At 41.1% G+C, this 18,628-nt stretch overlaps 1 protein-coding gene across 6 annotated transcripts in view; it reads left to right on the top strand.

Annotated features, from left to right (window-relative positions):
* Window positions 1-228: 228 nt before the first annotated feature.
* Window positions 229-18,628, top strand: part of LOC122564287 (uncharacterized protein C7orf57) — a 149,647-nt gene continuing 131,247 nt past the window's right edge. For 2 of the 6 annotated variants that reach the window (XM_087978454.1, XM_043718963.2), the window contains exons 1-2: window positions 229-352; window positions 12,427-12,476. In XM_087978454.1, the coding sequence (XP_087834580.1) occupies window positions 12,446-12,476 (31 nt within the window). In that variant the 5' untranslated portion in view covers window positions 229-352; window positions 12,427-12,445. Of the gene's footprint in view, window positions 394-10,909; window positions 10,929-12,426; window positions 12,477-18,628 lie in introns of those variants that run through there. The other 4 variants (XM_087978452.1, XM_087978450.1, XM_087978451.1 and 1 more) reach the window with 4 other exon arrangements.

The raw sequence follows: 18,628 nt of genomic DNA, 5'->3' as shown, positions 1-18,628 counted from the left end.
GCTGGATCGTGGTGAGGGGGGGGGGAACTGGGTCGTGGTGAAGGGGGGGTGGGAAACTGGGTCGTGGTGAGGGGGGGGGAACTGGGTCGTGGTGAAGGAGGGGGAGCTGGATCGTGGTGAAGGGGGGGTGGGAAACTGGGTCGTGGTGAAGGAGGGGGAAGAGCTGGATCGTGGTGAGGGGGGGGGGGGGAGCAGTGAGGGGTTGGGGGAGGGGGAGGCGCGGTGAGCAAGATCGCCGGAAGAGAGCGCGTCCCCGTCTCCATGGAGACGCAGCGTTTGAATTCTACACCGAGGAGCTCGAGACCAACTGCCACCGAGAGAGTGTGAGGGAGGCTATAGGGTCAACACAACGGTAAGGAATATATACTGTGGCGATCAACTCAGTTCACAACGGTAAGGAATATATACTGTGGCGATCAACTCAGTTCACAACTATAAGGAATATAGAGTACTGTATACCGTGGCGACAAACACGGTGCTCAGCGGTAAGGCATATAAAGGATAGGGATCAAGTACAGTTCACAGCGGTAGGGAATATGTACCATAATGATAGTGGGGAATATACTGTATACTATAGTGACCAAGACAGTTAACAAGGGGAAGGAATATATACCACGGCGATCAACACGGTCCTGCATGGAAAGGAATCTACACCATAGTTATCAAATACAGTGGTAAGGAATATACAGTATACCATACCGATCAAATACAGTGTACAACGGTAAGGAATATGTATCAAAACAATCAGTTTACAATGGTAACGAATATATACTATAGCAATCAATACAATTCACAACCATAACAAATATATTCCTTAGCGATTAATACAGTTCATAACAAAAAGGAATTTATACCTTGGTGACAAACACAGTGCCCAACAGTCAGGAATATATAACATTGCGATCTAATACAGCATATAATTGGAAGGAATATCTAATATAGTAATTAATACAGTTCACAGTAGTCAAATACAGTGTTCAATGGTAAGGAATATATATCACAACGATCAGCACAGTTCACAACGGCAAGTGATATATACTATAGTGATCAATACAGTTCACAAAAGTAAGGAATATCTACCACAGTGATCAATACAGTTCATAATGGTAAGGAATATATATTGTGGTGACCAATATGATAAGGAATATAAACCATGGTGATCCAATACAGTTCATAGCAGTAAAGAATGCATACAAGCACAATCAAATACAGTGCACAACAGTAAGGAATATATACCACAGCGATCAATACAATTCCCAACAGTAAGCCTAATGGTAAGAAATATAGACTATTGAAATGAAGTTTAAATCGCAACAGTAAGGAATATTTCACAATCAATACATGACAATAATATGGATGATAGTATGAAGTACACTTGCAAATGTTTATTGGTGAATTATACTTATAATTGGTGAATTATAATTATGCAGATAATAATGAATATATACTCATAGGGATAAATGCATTCATACAATAAGGAATTCACACCATACCAATGAACATATTTACAGGTAGGATGGAATATATGTCATAGCAATTGATATACTAAATGACAGATGGAGACCTCACAGTAAGAAAGAGGTTGATAAACTTATATAATGCTAAGAAATAAGTAGAATAACAATAATTAAATTATAAATTTTTACTAAACCCATACAACAGGAATGAATGAACTTATATAATGGTCAAAAATATATACTTGAAGAAAACAACATGCAATTGTAATAATTCTACAATAACAATAAATAAACAACTAAAGGTAAGGAACCTATACAAAAAACCTTATGCAATGGTGCAATATCTATACAAGGAAGACAAATACATGTATAATGATGAAAACCTATACATTAGATATGACTGAGTGTCTGCAGTACTGAACAATATGTATAATAACTAATAATTAGTCACTATGTACAATAATAACAAATCCTCACAGTAGCGACATATATAAACATATACAAATTAAAAGGTATACAACAATGATAAAACAAACATGCAATGCTGCAAAATCTATACAAATAGAGGAGTGTCTATGAGAAATTTCTGCAAAAACATTTAGTGAAAACAAATTGATGAGAAATGTAATTGAGAAGGCTATGCATACACATAAGTATAATTCACCAATAAACATTTGCAATAGGCAATGATGAAATTATATAAAATTATAATTACACCTATAAACAAATATAAAGGTGGAAATGAATAAAAGCTAACAAAGAAAATGGTTTGAAATTAATGCAAAATTCTCATTTTAAAGTACATTTATACAGTAATAAATAACAAACATATATAGCATACACCAATCAGTAATCAAGTGATGAGTTAATTGGTTCATGATTTCAAAAAGTGTACTTTTTGGAAGAAAGGATTAACTGAGAAACAACAGGAAAAAGTGACAGAGCTAATATAATAATGTAAGTAATCAAAGTAGGATAAGGGAACTAAAGTTAGCTAAGGGCTGTAAGTTTATAAGATTCTTACAGAGTTTTTTTTTCAAGAAGTTTGTAACCTAAAGGGTTCAAGGGAAGTTATGGTAGTAGAATTCACAGCTGTGATATGCTCTTTCTTCACTGTGTGGCAGATCATGGAAGCTTCAGTTGTCCATGATGACTATGCGTGCCTGAATTTTGTCCAACAAAGGATACTGGCTAACCACATCTTGGAGAATTCATTGTAGAGCATCCATGATACTGGACATATTGTGGATAGCACTTTCAGTGAGTTGGCTCTCATCACAGGTGAAGACTGAACAGGAAGAAGGGACATGGGTGAACCCCAAGCAGAGTAGAGAACGGAGGTCATGCACGGGCCCTCTGTGGTCATCTTCTTTTGACTAGATATACCATTTTGCGTAATGTTGGAGGAGATGGTGGTGGTTCCCACCCTCCTATATGGCTCTGAGACAATGACTGTCCACAGCAAGGCACTGAAGCAGTACCAACAGCGCTGTCTGCATAAGACCCTGCAAATCTGGGAAGAGAGATGCACCAACACCAGCGTCCATGACCAGGCCAACATCCCCAGCATCGAGGCACTGACCATCCTTGAGCGGCTACAATGGGCTGGACATAGTGTCCACATGACTGACACTAGACTCCACAAGCAGGTGCTCTACTTCCTGCTCTGGAACAGCAGGCAAACCCCAGATAGACAAAGGAAGTGCTTCAGTGATACCCTTAAGGCCTCACAGGTGAAATGTGCATTCCATACACACCTAGAATTAGATTACTTACAGTGTGGAAACAGGCCCTTCGGCCCAACAAGTCCACACCGCCCCACCGAAGTGCAACCCACCCATACCCCTATATCTACCCCTTACCTAACACTACGGGCAATTTCGCATGGCCAATTCACCTGACCTGCACATCTTTGGACTGTGGGAGGAAACCGGAGCACCCGGAGGAAACCCACGCAGACACGGGGAGAATGTGCAAACTCCACACAGTCAGTCGCCTCAGGCGGGAATTGAACCCGGGTCTCTGGCGCTGTGAGGCAGCAGTGCTAACCACTGTGCCACCGTGCCGCCCACAACTGTGCCACAATCACTGGTTCAAGACATTTCAAATTGGAGGAGGGGCATTCGGTAAGGTGTTGGGTTCCTCAAGATTTGCTGTTGAGAAAAGGCGGAAGACAGGCAAAGGTAGTGTCGGGGGGAGGGTGCTGCCACACCAATGCCCCATCCACATCTTCCTGTGAATGCCTTCTGCCCTAAGTGTATCAGAGCTGCATCAGTGTGTGTAGCCACCTACAGACTCACCCTGAGAGTGGAAAAGAGACATCCTCACCTGTGAGGGACCACCAATGATGATGGAGACGATGACTGTGCAGAACAAAGCTTGGGAGCCAATTTCATGATTCCATGTGGCGTCTGCAGCACAAGAGAGGAGGAAGAAAAACTGCAGGGCTGTAATGGTAGAGGATTCAGTTGTTAAGAAGATAGATAGACTTTGCTTTGGCTGAAAAGAGAGTCCAGGATGATATATTGCCTCCCTATTGTCAGCGATCAGAGATATCATGAAACAGCTGTAGGACATTCTGAAGGGGGAAGGAAAACAAGTTGGTACCAATGACATAGGTAGAAAAAGGAATGAAGTCCTGACAATAGAATTTAGGGTCTAGAAAGTAGATTTTTTAAAATGCCCTAAAAGATAGAAATCTCTGGATTACTTCCAATGCCATGAGCTGGTAAATATAGAAATTGGAGGTTAGAACAAATAAATGTGTAACTGGAGAGATGGTGCAAAAGGGAAGGCTTTAGATTTATGGGACATGGGACCATTTTTGGGGAGAGTGGGAACAATACAAAGAAAATACAAGGTGAATGGATTGCATCTAAATTGGAATGGAACCAACCTCCTGACAGGAAGTTTTGCTAGTACTATCAGGAATGGTTTAAATTAACTTGGCAGGGGGTGGGATCCTGAGAGAATGTCCAGATGCATGGTCAAAATTAGAAGAGATGGTAAGTGAGTCAAGAAGGCATAGTAATTAAATGTCAGTTAAGGTACAAGGAGTTTGGCAAGATTGGGTGGTATTTACTTTAATGCAAGGAGTCTGATAAACAAGGTCATTGAGTTGAGGGCACAAGGAGATATGATGACATTGCTGTCATTGAAACATGGTTAAGAGAGAGGCACAGGATGGGCAGATCAATATATCAGAATATTCTTCAGGCAAGATGAGAAAGTAAGTAAAAGCGGAGTGGTGTTGCAGATTACTCAAGGAATCAATTACAACAGGAAGGAGGAATGACACCTTAGAAGATTCCTCAAATGAAGCCATATAGGTAAAACTTATAAACCAAAAAAAGGCAATCACAATTGCTGACAGTATACAGCAAGCCCCCTAATATTCATAGAAAAATAGAAGAGCAGGTATGTCGGCAAATTTCATAGTAGTGTAGAAGCAATAGGGTAGTGAGAGCTGGAGATCTCAACATTAACTGGGATAGTCAGAGTATGAGAGGTTTAGAGAGAGTGAAATTCTTAAAACACATCCAGGACAGTGTTTTTAAGGCAGTGCATAGAAGGCCCAACACGGTGGCACAGTGGTTAGCACTGCTGCCTCACAGTGCCAGAGACCCGGGTTCAATTCCCGCCTCAGGCAACTCTCTGTGTGGAGTTTGCACATTCTCCCCGTGTCTGCGTGGGTTTCCTCCGGGTCCTCCGGTTTCCTCCCACAATCCAAAAATGTGCAGGTTAGGTGAATTGAACATGCTAAATTGTCCGTAGTGTTAGGTGAAGCGGTAAGTGTAGGAGTATGGGTCTGGCTGGTATACGCTTCGGCGGGTCGGTGTGGACTTGTTGGGCCGAAGGGCCTGTTTCCACACTGTAAGTAATCTAACCTAATCTAAAAAGAAGGGTGGTCCTGGACTTGATTTCAGATAATTAAGCCAGGCAAGTGTTTAAAATTCAATGAGGTTGTACTTTACATACAGTATTCATAATGCTGTTAGATTCAAGATAGTTATGGAAAATGACAAGGATAGGCATGAAATTGAAGTTGAGAGTATGTTGCTGGAAAAGCACAGCAGGTCAGGCAGCACCCGAGGAACAGGAAAATCGACGTTTTGGGCTGGAGCCCTTCAAAAATCTTCCAACATCTAGATGACTATGGAATGTGCAAGGGCATCTCTTAACAAAGAAATTAGGACAGGAAAAGGAGTCATGATAGGATAAATGCAGGTAAAGCAGGTAAACCCTTAACTATTTTACAATTACATAAAGGGTAAAAAGAATAACTTGCAAAAGAGTAGGAATCATTAAGGACCATAGTGGTAACTTGTCCATGGTGTAAGAGGTTGTAGGCGGTTTTCTAAATGAATACTTTGTGTCGGTGTGCACTAGTGAGAGGAATAAAATGGATATAGAAATCAAGGAGAAGGACTGTGATGTATTCAAAGAAATTAGCATAGACAGAGAGGAGGATCTAAGTGGTCTGGCAGGCTTAAAAGTAGATAAATCTCCAGGCCAGATGGAATTTATACTATGCTGTTGAGACAAGGGAAGAAATAATATGGGTGTTGTCAATAATTTTCAATTAATCTCTGGCCAAAGGAGAACTGTCAGAGGACTGGAGGACAGCCAATATGGTACTGTTATTCAAGTAGGGAGGAAGAGATAAATAGGGAAACTACAGGCCAAACTACAGTCTAATCTCAATCATGAGGAAAAGTTTAAAGCAATTCTGCCTGACAGAATTAACCTGCAACTGGAGAAGCAGATATTAAAATCAGAATGGTTATGTTAAGGCAAGGTCATGTTTGAACAACTTGATTGAACATATTGAAGAGGTGACTAGGTACATATATGAGTGCAATGCAATTGACATAGTCTAATTTGATTTCAGCAAAGCTTTTGATAAGGTCCCACACGGGACACTGATAGTGAAGCAAAGAGCCAATGTGATTGAATGAAATTTGTCTAATTGGTTTCAGAATTGACTGAGTGGCAAGAAGTAAAGGTGATTGTCGAGAGGTATTTTTGTGACTGGAAGCCTGTGTTCAGTGGGGTTTTGCAGGGACAGGTGTTGGAGCTGTCAAAGTTTTCTACCGACCCAAAACAAGGCTCAGACAAATGACCTCTTTGTCCAAAATCAATGTTTTATTAGAAAACATGCATGAGGAGAGAACCTAAACACATAGATGGCATCTCCAACACTTTATTTGAAATACAGTCTGTTTATAACATAGTCATGGAAAGTCTTTAGGTGATTTATTCATTTTAGTAGCAAGCACAGTTACGATAATGAGCCAGACTGATAGGATTGAATGAAACTACAGTTTTATAGCTGGTACAGATCACAGTTAGTTCAGTCACAGAAGCTGTCTGTTCTTTCCCAGGGATTCTGGCCAATAGGTCTATATTCGCTAAGATTCATGGATTATGACCAAAATGTTTTCTGCTTTGTAATGGTTACTGTTTTATGTTTTTAAGTAAAACATCTTTGTTGTTAGTATTAATAAATTTTAATCCTTAAGCCACTTTATCCTTTATGTTACTAAATTTTAATCATTAACCTATTCTATCCTTCATGCTGGCTTACAAAACAATTTATTCTTCTACAAAGCCTTGCTATTTGTGGTATAGAAATATAATAATTGAATATTGGATCAGTAAATTTTCAGATTTTATGAAAATTGTTGGGGCGCTAAAAACTGAGAGCAATAACCTCAGATTACAGGAGGATATAGACAGGTCAGATGGGCTATTCAGTGACAAAGGGAATTCAATCTGGATAAGTGCGGGATGATGCATTTGGGCAGGACAGGTAAGGCAAGGAAATACGTGATAAACAGTAGCAAGACCAAGAAGATGCTACAACAATGGATGAATGGACACTACTCAACAATCGCCAGATAGAGGTGTTCACTTCAATGGTCAAGGACATTTGGCCTCAGATCTTTGTGTGACCATCTTCCAAGGCGGACTTCAGGCTATGCAACAACGCAGAGTCACCGAGCAGAGGCTGCTAGCCAAGTTCAGTACCCATGAGGATGGCCTCAACCAGGATCTTGGGTTCAGGTGACCCCACTACAGTATACACTCTCACACACAAATTCATACACAAGGATACATACACACACACCCTTACACACGATCACACTCACACAGACCCTCATACACACAGTCTGTCAGTCATACACATACACACACACACTCTCTCACAGGCATATACTCTGTCACACCCATGCACACACTCCATCAAGCATGTACACACGCATGCGTGTGCACACACACACACACACACACTCTCACGCATGCACGCACATATAAATCTATGGGGTGAATCTGTATTTGCAGATTCATTCTATTTTGTTCAAAAAGTACACTATCTGTCAGTCGTCAGTTCATGTGATATTTTATAAAAATTCCTACTTTGGAAATAAAACCAGTCTGACTCTAGGCTGGGATACAGATAGATTCTAACCTCACACCTTTAATGCATTGTCTGAACTGAGATGTCACCTTTTTGTTTATAAAAACTTAAGTTATCTTTGAACTGTGACTTGAAAGAAGTTCTGGGATTTACATATTAATTAATCAAAACCTGCAATCATAATCACATTCAAAGTGATTAAAGACTTAACAGCAGTCTAGGTTTGTTCAATACATTGCATCAGTAGCATGGCACTTTGATCTTTTACTATAAATTCTGTGATCCTACCCCACTAGCTAACTGACGAAGGAGCAGCACTCAGAAAGCTTGTACTTCCAAATAAACCTGTTGGACTATAACCTGGTGTCGTCTGGTTTTTAACTTTGTAAATAGAGGCATTTAATATTACACCAATAATTTAAGACTAAACTTTCACAAATTTCTGGTTTGATTTCAGGTAATGGTGTTTTGATTCAATATATTACCTGAAATGGTGGTGAAATTAGATTCCATAGGCGATTGGACATTCAATTGAACAGAACTGATTTGCACTATTATGAGGCAAACAATGGGGTGTGAAGATAAATTGGATGGTCCTTTTGAAAACCTAGTGCAGGCAGAATGGGTTGAATGATCTCCTGTACTATAAGACACTATATGCTTATGTGCAATATAAAGAAATAGAGTTATGCAATGTTAAGAAATCTGTACATCTGACAACTTAGTGTCTACCTGGTGACGCTGCATTCAAGACTACTTGCATGGTAAGTAATGTAAGCAGCACAAATCAGGAAGAGTTAAACAATCCCTCAACAACCAATCAGATCTAAAATCTACAGTCCTGCCACATCCAGTCCCAAATGGTGTTTGAAAACTAAATTGGAGAAGGCTTCATAAGTATCTGCATCCTCAATGCTGAGGAGCCCAGCACATAATGCAAAAGACAAGATTGAAGCATCCACCTTTAGCCAAAAATACCAACTGAATGATCTATCTCAGTCTCCTTATGATGGCCCCCAGCATTACAGATGCCAACCTTTATCCAAGTTGATTCACTCCACATGATATCAAGAAATGGGGGAAAGCACAGAACATAGAACATAGAACCTTACAGCGCAGTACGGGCCTTTCGGCCCTCGATGTTGTGCCGCCTGTCATACTAATCTGAAGCCCATCCCACCTACACTATTCCATGTACGTCCATATGCCTGTCCAATGACGACTTAAATACACTTAAACTTGGCGAATCTACTACCGTTGCAGGCAAAGCATTCCATACCCTTACTACTCTCTGAGTAAAGAATACTGCAAATATTCTGGGCTCTAACAATATTCTGGTAATAGCCCTAAAAACATGCTCCAGACGCACTGTGTTACTACCAAAGCTGTGCCCAAACAATTACAACATTGGCATCTACACAGTAATGTGGAAGTCCATGAAAAGCAGGACAAAGCCAACATGGCCAATTGAAGTCCATCAATCTCACGCAATGTCAGGAAAAGTAATGGAAGGTGTCAGCAATAAAGCTATAAAGGAACACTTAATCAACAATGATCACTTGCCCACTGATGCTCAATTTGGGTCCCACCAAGTAAATTCAGCAGATCTCAACATAACCTTAGTCCAAAATGGATAAGAACTTATCAAGGCAATGAAAAAGTTGCTCCTCAGGTCCTTTTCAAATCTTTCCTCTCTCACCTTAAACATATGTCCCCTATCCTGGGGAAAAGACCTTGTCTATTCACCTTATCTATACCTCTCATAATTTTGTAAACCTCTATAAGTTCACTCCTCGGCCTCCTAAGCTCCAATAAGAAGAGGCCCAGTTTATCCTGCCTCTCCTTATAACTCAAACTTTCCAGTCATAGTAACATCCTTGTAAATCTTTTTTGCGCCCTTTCCAGTTTAATAACATCCTTCCTTTAGCAGTGCCACCAGAATTGGACACTGCTAAATTGGACTTCAAATGTGGCCTTATCAATGTCTTGTACAACTGTAATGTGTCATCCCAGCTCCTGTACTCAATGCTCTGATGAAGATAAGCGCCAAATGCCTTCTTCATCACCCAGTCTACCTGTGATGTAATTTTCAAGAAATTGTGTATCTGCACCCCGAGGTCTCTTTGTTCAATATGACTCATCTTCAGATCTTCAGAACCAGTTCTGAAGAGTTATACGAGATTTGAAACAGTAAGTCTCTTTCTCTTTCCACAGATGCTGCCAGACCTGCTGAGTTTCTCCGTACTTGTTTCAGATTTCCAGCATCTGCTGCTTTTTGCTTCTATTACAGTGTACTATAATTCAGTTACTGTTGGCCTATCACATGACAAGAGATAAATAGCCTCGAAATTAGAAGTACCTTTGCTGCCTCAGGGAGAGCTCAATTTGCCATAAATAGGTGGCAGGAGAAAGTCAGCACTGCAGATGCTGGAGAGCAGCCCAGCCAGTCAGGCAGCATCTGAGAAGCAGGAGAATTGATGTTTCAGGCATAAGCCTTTCATCAGGAAAGGCTAAATAGGTGCCAGCCTCTCATAAGATACCTTTTATTTTTGGAAATAATTGCCTTAAATTATTTCGTGGTTAAATATAGTCCCACATTGTGTACCCAAACCATGACCAAACAATTCAAGAGTTGCAGAATATTGATTAGTTCATTCTATTAGTGATGTCGCATTTCTCGAGATATCTAGCACATTGGAATTGACAAATTTATTAACTGTTTGATTGTTAAAAATAAGACAGAAACATCAGAAGTTTGTGAAGATAACAAAAAGACTGGAGAAGTTACAATCTTTGTAATGGATATTAAGACCAGTTACAGACAGAAAAATATCACTTTTACATTAGTGTAATGGAACATCTGGTAGTAGGTGACTTCAGTATAGGAAGGTGCTGAGCTGGAAGGTTAAACAGTTGTGCCAGGACCTCCAACAACAGATGGCAATGTTGAGGGAGGACAGCTGGAGCAGTTTGATGGACAAAGGATGTCTTTGGAGGAAGGGAACCTCCTGATAAGAAATAGCAGAAGAAAAAGGATTTCTCCACCCAATGTAAATCAAAAATAAACCGTGTAAATATTGCAAATTTTTTTTGCTTAATCTTAATTTCCCCATACATTTTAATAACCTAATGCTAATGGAATTAAAATCCTTTGGGTCATTCTTGTTCAAATCTCATGTTACATTAAGGAAATCTTCTGGAATTAGGCTAATGAAATATATTCTTTATTTTATTACACTGGTAATGTGTAATAATTTATCCAAAATGCTCAGGACCAGCTGTTTTTCAGAATTATTCAGTTTTCACTATAAGTGACAGTTTATTGGTAAAATTTTAAAAAGTCTTACCGGAGGTGCAGACTTCTAAGCAAGAACGTGCTTGGCCATGCCCCCCCCCCCCCCGCCACATCGCATCTGAGTGACATTCATCGAGTGGGTATCGACTTGGGTTAACTGTTTGCATGGCAAACAACCTTGTTAACGAGAGAACAACTTCACAAAAAACTTTCAGATTTCGGAGCTTTTTGGTTTCTGGATGTTCGGGTAAAGGATCTTCTACCTGTACTAATATATGAACTGAAATTGGACTGATTTTACCGAATATTTATTTATAGTGTTCTATAAGTTTTTATCACTGTGATGTAAACTATCTTTCAAATGACATGTCAGTTAACGCTACCCCAGGTCATGCTTCAGAGAGACTAGAGGAGAACATGTGTCTAAGACATGAAGATTCAGTGCAGATCATAAGGATCTTTCATTATCACACTCCCATTTCCTGCAGTCGGAGTAGTAAAAGCAGCTATTGAAGGCTGAATTTCACTTTTAGGCTAGGAAATAGGAATTGGAACCCAAGTCCTAAATAGTACCCTGGGGGAGACAGCCGTTCTTTGTAGTTTGAATGAGAATGCTCTTTATAGGAGTTTTTGGGTGTAGTAAGCAGTGAGTAACTGAGAAATATTTCAGCCTGAAAATGCTTTCTCACCAAGTGCTTTTTAAAAAAATTAAACATAAACCAAAAAGAAAATGCCAGGGCACCCCGGTAGAGATTTCTCTACATGGCAGCCTTTGGCTGTATCTGCAACCAGGCAGGCAGAAAGGGTCTAGAGTACTGCCGGTTTTCTTTATATATCGTTGTGTGCCCATCTCATGGGGTTGAGCAACCTTCTTAGCTCTAAACCAGTGTGCCCTAAAATGGCTACAGTCAGGAGCAAAGTCACCAATTTGCAGGCCAACCAGGGCAGTATTTTTAGGTCCCATCCAACTCTGTCCCTGATCTTTGTGTAACCCAAAAATTCTGCTTTGGAAATCAACTTCTATAAAGTAGGAGACGACAACACTTTAGGAATTGGCTGATTTCTCTAAAATTAGTAGCTCCTCGCAACAAACTAGCATTTGTAACAATGTCTGAATAATTTTGCATACCACAGCAACTTGACACAAATAAGGAAGTTTGGCTAATAAAAGAAATAGAAGCATGTCTCCATACAAACATAAACACAATCTACTATAGATACAAAAGTAACAATAGCCCTGTTTTATTCTCCAGTGTTACTTGGAAAAGACAAATGTCTGCCTCTAGCCAGTACAGTGACTGTGGTAAGTTCTTTTTTTCCCTATAGTTTCAAAAATGTTACCTTAAAGCACAAAATTAATTGCTCGGTATGCCTTGCTTATTTTTCCCAGCTTTGAATCTGATGTTGGTAAAATGGAATGATCCAAATTTTTATGCCATTTTTAGGCACTGCTTTGTATTTGAATTTGTGATTGGTCGATAATTACATAAAATGTGTGATAATTGAACATTCTAGTTTCAGCAGTAAGTTTCTTTATGAATGAATTATTTTTCTATTTTCTGAAATAGCATCTTCCGTGAAAAGTTTTAACTTATGTCCTGATACATTGTATATAAAGTATCTATCCTTGGCCTCTTCCCAACATTTATTCAAATACCAATGATTAGTAAGATCTTCTAGATTGATTCAACAGTCCAAAAATAAGGCATTTATCAATAAATTAATTAATGAGTTTAAATTTAAAAATTTAGCATAAATGGTTTATTTTTCTGAAAATGAATCAACCAATATTTTTTTTTAAATATATTTTTTGCCTGTGGACTTTCCTGAAAAATTGGTATGTAATGTCTGCAATTATTGGCTGAGATCTCCATGTCTTCAGATCATCAGAGACCTGATCTTGAACTCAAGATGCAGATCTGGATACCACAGAAGTCCAGACACATTGACTTCTCTCGGAATTGCCTGAGAGGTTTCACTTCCCAACAAGCACCTCCTCTTCTCCCTGGGGCTCTCTGACTCCGAACGAGAGCTGCATTTGCTGGCTGTCCCATGAGGGGATTGTTCCTCCATGATCATGATCAGATAACCTTGACCACTTTAAATTTAAAAATGGATAACCTATCCTTCAGAGGCCATCTCTACATTGTGGCATCTTCTGTGTCGTTATTATAAATTATTAGCTTCGACCTCAGTTGGTGGATACGTAAATATGACAAACTTACAGATGGTGATGTTCCCATGCACTTGTTCTTCTTGTTCTTCTATATAGTAGAAGTTGTAGGAATGGCTGGTGCTATTGAAGAAGCCTTAATAAGTTGCTGCAGACCATTTCATTGCTGAAATGCACCGAAGTCACATTGTGTAGTGTTGGAGGAAATCAATGCTTTAAGGTTGTGGATGAGGTCCTTATCAATAAGACTGCTTAATTTACCTGGATAGTATTGAGCATCCTGAATATTGCTTGAGCTGCACTTATCTAGGTGTTTCATCACACTCCTGACAGGATTCACAGCTGGTGGAAAGGGAATTGGAAGTTGGCAAGTCAGTCTGATCTGTTCTTGCATTTAGTATTTATGTGGCTGATATAGTTTGATTTGTTGTTAATGGAAGCTTGCAGAATATTTGAGATTTTTTATACTTACAATGCTATTGAATATCAAGGGGGCATTTATGTACGTCTTCACTGGATTTTGAGGGGAAATACTCTCCAACCATCTTCCATTGTGGAGAAGTTGGCCTTAAATCTGCCAACTCAGAATTTGCTTGCCTCACAGCAATTTTATGTGGGAGCAACTTTAAATGTTTCAGAGTGGTAGTTTTACCCTCATCTAGAATGAGATTCCACCCTAGAGAGATACCTACCGATATAATTGACTGGCATTTTTGTAAATCTGATAGCATCATGATCGAGCAGTGGCTGCTGCTGGAACTGTAGGCAGTCCATGGGGAAGAAGAGTCATGTAGCTCAGATTTGGAGGTAAGTGCAGTCTTATGGATAGGCCTGTCTGGAAGACCTAAGTGAAAAGGCTGAGAGAGGTAGAAGGCCCTGTTAGAGTCACTGGAGTGGGGTGGAGAGAAAGGTTAAAGGACTGACAGCTGATTTTTATTGGGGTAATGTCTTTAATAGCCATGGGGCTCCTAAAGAAGGTACTCCCTTCCTGCACTGAAAATGGCTACCAGGCCTGTCTCCAAATTCCCCTGTCACAGTGGCTATTTAATGCCTCGGTAGTTTTAAGGGCAAGCAAACTCTCTGATGCTTTTGATCCACTCCAATGATCCTTCTAAAGAAGGTCATTAGACTCGAAGCATTAATTTTGCTTTCTCTCCATCGATGTTCCCAGACTTCCTGATTTTCTCCAGCAATTTCTGGTTTTGTTTCAGCATCCACAGTTCTCTGTTCAATTTAACTCTTTTATCTTTATTGGACTTAGGATATCATGAGATTTTGAGCTGAGAACAATATTGAACCGCTATTCAAATTTTAGTCTTAAATATTGTTTTTACTCTTGTAAGGGTTAATGTAAGCCTGAATGATAAATTGGCCTTGTACCCATTGATTCTTAAGTGCACTTTGAAATATTTTATTAAATAACTTAGTTGTGTCAAAACACTACAAGGTAAAAACAATGACTGCAGATGCTGGAAACCAGATTCTAGATTAGAGTGGTACTGGAAAAGCACAGCAGTTCAGGCAGCATCCCGAGGAGCAGGAAAATTGACGTTTCGGGCAAAAGCCCTTCATCAGGAATAGGGGCAGAGTGCCTGCAGGGTGGAGAGATAAATGAGAGGAGGGTGGGCGTGGGGAGAAAGTAGCATAGAGTACAATAGGCGAATGGGGGTGGGGATGGAGGTGATAGGTCAGGGAGGAGGGTGGGGGAAGGTAGCAAAGAGTACACTGGGTGAATGGGGATGGGGATGAAGATGATTAGAGTGGTACTGGGAGGAGGGTGGAGTGGATAGGTGGAAAGGAAGATAGGCAGTTAGGACAAGTCATGGGGACAGTGCTGAGCTGGAAGTTTGGAACTAGGGTGAGGTGCGGGAAGGGGAAATGAGGAAACTGGTGAAATCCACATTGATGCCCTGGGGTTGAAGTGTTCCGAGGCGGAAGATGAGGCGTTCTTCCTCCAGGCATCGGGTGGTGAGGGAGCGGCGGTGAAGGAGGCCCAGGACCTCCATGTCCTCGGCTGAGTGGGAGGGGGAATTGAAATGTTGGGCCATAGGGCGGTGTGGTTGATTGGTGCGGGTGTCCAGAGATGTTCCCTAAAGCGCTCTGCTGAGAGGCGTCCAGTCTCCCCAATGTAGAGGAGACCGCATCGGGAGAAACGGATACAATAAATGATATTGGTGGATGTGCAGGTAAAACTTTGATGGATGTGGAAGGCTCCTTTGGGGCCTTGGGTGGAGGTGAGGGAGGAGGTGTGGGCGCAGGTTTTGCAATTCCTGTGGTGGCAAGGGAAGGTGCCAGGATGGGAGGGTAGGTTGTTGGGGGGCGTGGACCTGACCAGGTAATCATGGAGGGAATGGTCTTGGCCCTGTGGCCCAATATTTCAACTACCTGCCTATCTTCCTTTCCACCTATCCACTCCACCCTCCTCTCTGAGGAGAAAGTGAGGACTGCAGATGCTGGAGATCAGAGCTGAAAATGTGTTGCTGGAAAAGCGCAGCAAGTCAGGCAGCATCCAAGGAGCAGGAGAATCGACGTTTCGGGCATGAGCCCAGCCATTCCTGAAGAAGGGCTCATGCCCGAAACGTCAATTCTCCTGCTCCTTGGATGCTGCCTGACCTGCTGCGCTTTTCCAGCAACACATTTCCAGCTCACCCTCCTCTCTGACCTATCACCTTCATCCCTGCCCTCATTCACCCAGTGTACTCTTTGCTACCTTCCCCCACCCTCCTCCCTGACCTATCACCTCTATCCCCACCCCCATTCACCTATTGTACTCTATGCTACTTTCTCCCCACCCCCACCCCTCCTCTCATTTATCTCTCCACCCTGCAGGCACTCTGCCTCTATTCCTGATAAAAGGCTTTTGCCCGAAATGTCAATTCTCCTGCTTCTCGAATGCTGCCCGAACTGCTGTGCTTTTCCAGCACCACTCTAATCTAGAATCAAAACACTACAAATAAAACAAAAATAAAAAAAATATTTGGCTGCTTATTTCAGTTGCTTTTATTATGGACAATCTTTGAATGTTTGAGGAAAACACTGATGAAACCAGCAGTGAAACTGTCTGAAAATCAATGAGTGAGACAAACTTTGCTTCTCCCTTAAAAGCTTGTCTTGTACACTATCATTGAAGAGATTTAAAATAAAATTATCTTGCACTCCAACATAATCCTCCTGTTGTTCCCATGATTTATGCCAATCACTATTCCAATGAGTATGCAACCAAGTGGCCGAAGAAAATGCACTTGAAATAACTTTTTCAATCACCATTTAGTACAGGACAAGTCAATGCAAGACATTACCCTTTCTGCCAAAGGTTTTCATTGCTGATGTGTTTCCAATTAGTATTCACTTTAATTCTGCTTTTTCAGACGAAGAAGAGCAGGAGCAGTTCAGAGAGGCACAACAGGTCAGATCGCACCAAAGCCAAACTGCACCTATCTGCTGGTACCATCCTGTAGATTGCAATGCATGTAGCACATTCATTTAAATTGTTTCTTCATCCAAGCATTGCTAATTGCTGTTTTCATTGGTTGGAAACATCAGCAACATTTTGGATGGTTGGCACATTTAATGATAAAGCCAACTTGGACCTGTTAAAGGGGTGGTTTATTTGGTTAGTAGGTGCTAAGAGAAACTTAGTTGAAGAAAAACTAACCTGGAAAAGATTCAGCAATGTTACCACAGAAGAGACAATAAGCTTCTAGATTCAAAGTTTCAGATGCTGCATGGAGGATTTGGTGTAGGATGTGCAAAGAAGGGGAAATGACATGGCCAGATGCACTCAAGATAGTTTGTCAAATAGCAATGGAAGCAGATAGTCATGGAGTCAATGAGGGGAGTCAAGCTCATTGGATCTAGATGTAGTGGCTAGGAAGTTCTATGCTTCACATTAAATGCATTTTCAAATGTCATATCCTGCCAAATGCATCAATGGCTTTAGCCACTGTTCAAAATACAAGACCCCAATCATAACCTTGCAATGACACATATTAATCAAGCCTCCAACTTTACATTAATTATATATAATATCACCTTTTGACACTACTGCAGCAAGTTTTATATTTACATTTCACAGATTGCACACACTGCCAGCTGTTCAGCCACGACAGTCACATCACATAAACAAATTACATAACATGCAACACATTCTCTCTCACTTGTAGGTCAAGGTGGTGCATGACCAGAGGTAGCAGAACCTAACTAGAGAGTAACAAGTGTGTCTAGATGTCCTAACCTTCATGGAGAATATTGTGTTGTCCATTGTTAGGACATTCATTCCTGAGGCCCAGGCCAGCACTGGGGCTGAAATGATAAAAGCAGGAATGTCCTATTACTTCATCTTCATTCTCACATCCATTTTCATTCACATCTCAATTCCTTGTATCCAACACTCATCTGTTTTTAAGCTGCAGATGTTGTAAAGATATAGCTTTTACTTCTCCCTCCTCACATTACACTTTTAATATTGTGCTCCTTTCTGATAGACAAGAAGCACAACTTGGTCAGATAATGGAGGAGCACCAAGAAGAGAGTGATGATGAATGCACAGATTATTATTGATTTCACACTGACAGCTATAAGTCAGATATAGTGTGGATCTTACGGGACAGATTAGAAACCAGATTTACATGTCATGAGACATCAGGCATTAATTGGCCTGGGCAGGAAGAAAGAACAGACTAGGTGCCAACTGGCTGTGGAATTATGCCATATGTAAGTTTTGAGGACTCAGAAAACAAACTTTGTTGGGATAGCCTGCAAAGGTTCACTGATGGGTAAGTGCACCAAAATATTAGATGTATTGGTCAATGTCAAGGAGCATGCAGGAGCCCAGCGCCATATTGGCACAGGACTTTTTCACACAGCCTGAAGCCATCTTGTCGGCGGTCCCGTTGTGTGTGCTTCCTGCGCAAAGGAGTCGGATTGTAACAATCCAGATGTACAACCCTCACGTCCCAGCAGCAGATGTCCTGACCTTCTTGAGAAGATACGTCCAGGTCGAGGGAGAGAGTACCGATGTGGTCGATTCTTTCGGGATCTGGACCAGCAAACGACAGGTCAGGGTAACCCTGAGGGTCGATGCCAGTGGGAACGTCCTCCACCCACCCTCCAGCTTTGCCATCGGAGGAAGCAGAGGTTCCCTGACATACGCAGGGCAGCCAAAAGTGTGCCGAACCTGCGGGAGATCAGGCCACATGGTGGCGGATTGTAAGGTGACCGTCTGCCAAAACTGCAAGCAGGAAGGCCACCCGACCAAGGAATGTAAGGAGGCCAAGAACTGT

This window comes from Chiloscyllium plagiosum, unplaced genomic scaffold (assembly GCF_037043375.1).
Source record: "Chiloscyllium plagiosum isolate Xiang-an unplaced genomic scaffold, Cpla_swu_hap1 HiC_scaffold_34, whole genome shotgun sequence".
Taxonomy (NCBI): Eukaryota; Metazoa; Chordata; class Chondrichthyes; order Orectolobiformes; family Hemiscylliidae; genus Chiloscyllium; species Chiloscyllium plagiosum.
Note: the sequence above shows the minus strand (reverse complement) of the source record. Positions and strands in the feature narration are given on the sequence as shown.